The following is a 6,652-nucleotide window of genomic DNA, read 5'->3' on the forward strand; positions in this document are numbered from 1 at the left end:
TCAAATCGAAACCAAAAATAAACCCGCCAATGAGAACAGCTATCCAAATATACAGTGCTCGCGCTTCTACTTATAAAATTACTATAATGAATATTTTCGTCAGTTAAGTATCGTCGCTGTTCACGATATTTTCGGCGAGATTCGCACACACATATACATACATACAGGATGGTTTAAAAGAAGTAGGTCTCTGAAGCGTCATAATTTTAATGTGATTTGTTTTGTTTTTTCGTAACTGTGGATATTTTGAACTATCTATAAAACCCATTGTATTTGTATTCATACCGTTACCTACATAAAGGCTGTTATCAGAAAATACAGTGTCTCTGTATTTTTATAGTCATATTTCTTTTAGGCCACCTTGTATGTGTATGTATGTATATGTATATACACGATTAGAAATTATGGCCAATATTTAGTACAAGAATAGTGAACAGTTGTTTTTAAGTAATGAATCTGAACATTAATTAAGGCTAAATCGTAAAAATATATTTATGTTGAATCGTTGAGATATTTGGTTTCATTTCAATTTTCTTTTTAATTTTTAGAGATTATGTGGAACTAGCTTAGATGTACTTTTGATTCAATTTAAAAGTGGTCCGTTTCTATCAGCAATGTTTTTTAAGGCTATAAACTGCTTATTTGACATAAAACATGCTAAATGTAACTTCTTATATTGGTTTAACCAGCTACATATGAAGTGTAATGTAAATGATTAATAACTTTAATCAGGACTCTGAACTTGGGAAGCTACGATGTACAGTTGATGCTCTCAGTAAGCAGAGTACAGAAGCAGGATTTACGAAGATGGCGTTGCAGTCAATGCAAGCTGTTGAAAAAAGTATCAATGGAACAAACTTAGTCCGTCGTCACACTTTCAATGACACTAAAGAACATGGTGAGCTTTTAGCCATAATATACACAGAGACACAGGTATATGGCCATAAACTAAGATGAATCAAAATAGTTTAACTGAGCTGTCATTATAGGTACTATGAGCGATGTAATAATCTCAAATATGTATTTAATATTTGTGGAAAGTTTAAGCTTACCTTTAAATTTACTGGCTCGGTGAATGACGATAATATTAATATTAGAATTTATAAGGCCTCTATGATATTTCAATGGACCAGTTGTGATTTGCATGAATTTTGTTATTAAAAATTTAATTTCAGTAATATTTAGTAAAGACTTAGTCATATATTTTTATTATAGAAATGTTACATAGCTTAAAATATTTGAACATTAAGAATTTCATAGACATATGTGAATCAACCATCACCTTTACATTTTAGATCTGCAATGAAAAGTAAAACCAATAATGAATTGGATTATTGTATTTTAGCAGTTTTTAATATTTTTTATAACATTTTTATCAGCATTTACTGTATTATGTTTTAGCATTCATGTTTTTAACTCCTTAAGTTAAAAGTGATTTATCATTTTTCTAATGCGGGTTAATGGTAGTATTTCACTCAACAGGTTTACCAAAGCATTGCCTATAATAGTAATCAGAAGAGGTACTAATCCATGTGGCAATATTAGAATGATAGAGTATGATTATATCCAACACAAAATTAAAAATATGTTGAATTTCCAAAAACAGTGCATATTGAATGTTAATAGACATATTAAAGTAATAATCTGAATTCTTGTTAACAATATTACGTTTTTCTTTCTAACCGAGCTTGAAAATAACATCATAATTGAAGTTCACTTCATTGTTACTATTAATTTGATAATACATTAATTAGAAGTCATAGTTAAAATGTTTAGTATAAAATTCTTGAACAAAGTTTAAATGAAAATGTGTTTAGAGCTGTAAGGGTACAGATAAGTTTTCACTTATTTTTTTCTATTTTCTTGCTGGCTATTGCGATTTTTGAAATTTGGTTTATATTGTGTTTCTTCTTAATGGTGCTTAGCACTCCATGAACATAAGATTTCCAGACAGATGTCCACAGATTCTATGTCCAGTGTCAACTCAGTATCTAGTAGAAATTCTGGATTTGGGGATCAGTGTGATGGAAAATACAAGAAGAAGAAAAAAGGATGGGTAAGTCAAAAACCATTTAATTATATTTTAAAACTAATTGTGTTATAGTTTTAAAATAGTTTCTTTTGCATAGAACCTGTGTCTGCACTGCGTTTATTGTGATAAGGAGGTTTCAAATTTCTTACCCTCATATTGAGGGAACATTGTCAGAGCCTGGTTTCTTCTTTTTTTGCGAAACTTATCAAGAGTTGATGTTTTACATCCTTATTTCAACAATATGCCACAATAAAACACTGAAAGGCAGTACTTAATTTACAGATTGTATAATAAATTTCCACCTATACTAAAATGAAAAACACATTTGAACTTTTCCTTTTTTTTCAGTGAATGCTACAGAAAGATTTTGCACATTACTGACAGCCAAATGTTACACATAAAGCAAAGTATTTAATATACTAATGAAGTTGAAAAAGAGTTAATTGCTCTTAAAATATTTTGATACTTGAAATATGAAATTTTAATCTTTTTTTTTTTTTCCACAAACTTTGTCTTCAAAATAATCATAGCACAAGTTATTTTTAAATATGTAGCTGATTTTGTTGAAATTTAAAATAATAATTGAAATATAGCTTCATCAAAATAAAGATATATCTACAGACAGTTTTAAAACTTAGGGTAAGTAGAGAAATTAATATATTTTGCAATTACACTTGAAGACTTTTTATAAATGATAGTAATATATTGCCATAATTAATATAAAATTACAAAAAAACAATTTATTATGGAAAGCTATATGTGATCTTTATATTTTGATTATTGTACAATAAATATAATTTAATTTTTACTCTTTTATCTTAATAGTTACGAAGTTCTTTCAGCAAAGCTTTCTCTCGGAGTAAAAAAAATAAAAATGGCTCTGTTTCTGATGGGGAAGACTTGAAACAGTTTCTGTCTGATTCCTCTATTCCCTATTCCCCATCACTCAGATCTCAGCACAAACATAGTGAAATAAGAAGTCAACAAACAATTAAGTCATCACATTCATCATCTGTGTAAGTTAATATTTTGTTAAAACAAATTTTTTCTTAAAGAAACAAGTAAAAATTAAGTTGTTTTTTATTATTGAAATATAATATTGCTGTTAATGAAAGGTTTTCTGTTTTTGTTAACATTCAATAAGCTGTAAACATTTTCAAGCAGTATTGAATGAAATGTTTCTAGTAATAAAAATGTTCTGTAAATGTATTCTTTCTTGCTTGATTTGATACTGAAATTGTTGATAACACTACTGATCATCTTGTAATGCCAAATAATTTGTATCAATTCAGAATTGAATTTATAATAAATTTTATAACAATTTTATAGATACATATTGACATTAACATTATGAGGAAATTTTTGCTCTATTCCTTTGACTGATAATGGAATAAAAGATGTGAATAAGTTTTAACCTCATTTCATTGTTTAAGGTTGTATGTGGTACAGAAACTACAGTTTGTACAAGAGGTGTAAATAATTTTCTGAATACATTCCATATACAATATTGACTAGAAATATATTGAAGGTTAATTGCATTTTATAAGAATGCAGTTGTCAGAACTTCCAGATTGATCTTGCTCATTCTAATGGCTGTGATTGTGCATTAATACCCAATACCACAACTCCTGTTCTAGTAAACTATTGTGAAGACCAGCACGAGGTCAATCTTAAACCACACAGTTTCATAAACTTTCCACCAACATTCCTATGTATGTGGACATTACCATGGCTTCTAAGACCAGATTTTAAGCATACTAAAGGCACAAAAATCTGTCGGAGCTGTATGAGGAGGCTTGACAATTATGTGGTTAACTTGACAAGCATATGGTGAAATGAGATTGCTGGGATTCCATGTTTTATGAAAACAGCTCTGATTTTGAGGTGTATCTGGAAGCTTGTTAGTCTTTGTCAGTGTCAAGTTCTTGATTATTATCTTGTTAATAGTACCAGAAGTTATACCCATCTTTATCTCAGTAGTTTTTTGGATTGGAGATTTCGTCTTTCATAACCACAGTCTTCACTTTGTAGATAAAGGTATTACTCCAGATCAACTTTAAGTTTTACTTCTTATCCTGTTGCTGTATTAAACCTTTGTTGTGGAAGTTTTTCTGCTTCCATAGAGATCATTGAAGGGTCTTTTCTGTGCCCTTTATCTTTGTATCAATTAGCAATCTTATTATATGAATATCCAACTATAGGAAAGACTGTCAAATACAGCCATAAGGTTTTTCCAATGGTATTGTACTGTCAAATCCTTGGAAAATAGTCATGAATCAAATATATAAGTGCTAAACATGTTGCCTGTAGTGCCATGGCTTATATCAGTAACAATTCATCACTGCATTGCCATATGAAAATCATTCTCATAATGTACAGTTAACCTTCTTATAAATACTGATCTTTCAAACATTTGGGATGTCATAAGATTATTTTTAGACAAAACTTCTACATTTGTTAGAAGCATTCATTTCAAGCTTATTTTCACAGTTTATATGAGAAAGAATATGACAGATCAACAGAGCTGATTAACACTTTGAAAAAACAATTGAGAGAGAAGGAAATGGTGATTACAGATATTCGTCTGGAGACTCTAACATCTGCTCAGCAGCTGGAAGCATTAAAAGAAACTGTAAAAAATAATGCAGGTATTTAGCTATAGCATACTGTGTTACATTTCATTCAGTGTCATGTTAACTTGATGGAGACTAAATATGTAGAATTGGCAAAGTAACAAAACTTTATATAGCTGAAATTTTGAAGGTTTTTGGTGTCTTTCCAATTCTATTTTTGTGTAATTAATGTTATAAAGCCCATGAAAGTATATTCAAATTACAACAAATATCCAAAATTCTCCTGTCAGGTCAGTAAACTTTGCAAAAACATTTTTTGACATAGTATTTGCAAAATATAGTAAGTCCAAGTAAAATATTTTGTTCTTGCTTAGCTCTAAAAGTTGAATTTCAGCTGGTATTGCACTATCAAATCTTTGGGAATTCAACAAAATATACAGAGTGAGGCAAAAGCTGCTATACAATTGGCACCTTATAGTTGGTACTAAAGAAAATATTGCAAATAAAGTGGAAGCAAATCTCATATCCGTAGAAATGCATCACTGCATTCAATAGGAGGAAGTAGAAATAAAAAGAATTGATTTGATTTATCAGATAAATTTTGTGTTTTATTTAATCCTTACAATATTGAACAAAGTTTGTAAAATCTCAATTGAGATTTTAGTTTTTTCTCTTAGGAAAAATACTTTTTTAATAATTTCTTAATAGATATGAATCTAAAGTTCTACTTTTTTGTGAATGAATTTTGTAGATAAAAAAACTAACAGTTGTTACTTAAAGATTACTGCCCTAGAATTAGTAACTTAAGTATATATGAATTTGAAAGAATAAGATATCCAGATTATGAATTTATTACTACTTTGAATCTTATTAAATGAACTCCACTTGTATAAGTATGGCCTGATGACTAATTTTTTTGATGTATCATATTTTATTAGAATGAAATGGTGATATTGAAGCAAGAGAACAGTCGGCTACATAAGCTAGTATCTACTAAGTGTTATGCATCTTCTCAGAGTTCCTTACCTCAAGAAAATAGTGTTGAAAACTTGAAGAAGAGATTAAGTGCCTCATCACATTCAGAATCACCTAGTGTAGGTAAGGTGACTATTTTTCTTTTAATGTTTGCAAAACTGACAGAATTTTTTAATACATTACAGTAATAAATATAATATGACCATCATTATTTACATGTCCCACATTCCACCGTGATGGTTTTCTGAAGGAGCTCATTGTATGATACAACATAATAAGCTTACTCTGGGGTAGAAACTTTTATGATCACTTTATCCTAATTATTAATTTGTTTTTTGTTATGAGAGAGTAATTAGCTTATATCTTATGTATTGGCTACTATTCTCTTGCTGTCTATGGGAAATTCTGAGAAGGATTTCTCTCCACTATTCTATTTGACAGTGCCCTAAATTCATAGTTGTTGTTTTGAAAAATCAGAATAGCAAAACCATGATCGATATCATATTGAAACAGAGAAAATTCCCATGCCTATGAGCATGAGCCCCGAATCTTTTAAGTACATAGCAATGTCTCTGTTGCTCTCTGTGGTGGTTGGGGCTAGGAATCGACCTTGGGTCTTCTTATTAGAAGAGCTATTATGCTATCTACATGTCTGAGGTCTACCTTCATTAGGACTGGAGTTAACTACCCATTTTAGTGGTTTTATTATTGTCTGTGCTAGGTTAATTTAGTATGTGTAATCAGTTAGGAAGAATGTAAAAGGTTTCTTTTTTCGTTCAGTTTTTCTCCTGTTTGGCTCATATCCCATTATTTTAGAATTATATAATTTTATTGTACAATCTGTTACTTTGGCATGATGAGCTGTTGCATAGAGATTAGTATTACAAAGGCTTTTATGTCTGTTACATTACTAAACCATGAGATTTGTTGGCCTTTCTGTTTCTCCAACATACTGGAGTCCACACTCGTAAAGGATATTGCAAATGGTTATTTACTTACTAATGGGTATTCAGGTAGTTAGGTTTGTACTAATTGCAAACTTATTCTGTTGTGGCTTCTGAATACTTTTATA

The 6,652-nt window shown here is 29.8% G+C and overlaps 1 protein-coding gene and 1 long non-coding RNA gene across 2 annotated transcripts in view; one reads left to right on the forward strand and one right to left on the reverse strand.

Moving 5' to 3' along the window:
* Positions 1-736: 736 nt before the first annotated feature.
* LOC106458163 (neuron navigator 3-like) lies at positions 737-5,700 on the forward strand. The gene is made up of 5 exons (XM_013917623.2): positions 737-898; positions 1,926-2,056; positions 2,858-3,048; positions 4,523-4,680; positions 5,544-5,700. Exons 1-5 carry the CDS (start codon positions 808-810, stop codon positions 5,546-5,548), a joined length of 576 nt encoding a protein of 191 aa, XP_013773077.2. The 5' UTR covers positions 737-807; the 3' UTR covers positions 5,549-5,700.
* Positions 5,630-6,652, reverse strand: part of LOC111085491 — a 19,589-nt gene continuing 18,566 nt past the window's right edge. The window contains exon 3 of the long non-coding RNA XR_002610327.1: positions 5,630-5,720. This is a non-coding gene — a long non-coding RNA (uncharacterized LOC111085491). The remainder of the gene's footprint in view (positions 5,721-6,652) is intronic.

The sequence above is a fragment of the Limulus polyphemus genome, unplaced genomic scaffold (genome assembly GCF_000517525.1).
Source record: "Limulus polyphemus unplaced genomic scaffold, Limulus_polyphemus-2.1.2 Scaffold423, whole genome shotgun sequence".
Lineage (NCBI taxonomy): Eukaryota > Metazoa > Arthropoda > Merostomata > Xiphosura > Limulidae > Limulus > Limulus polyphemus.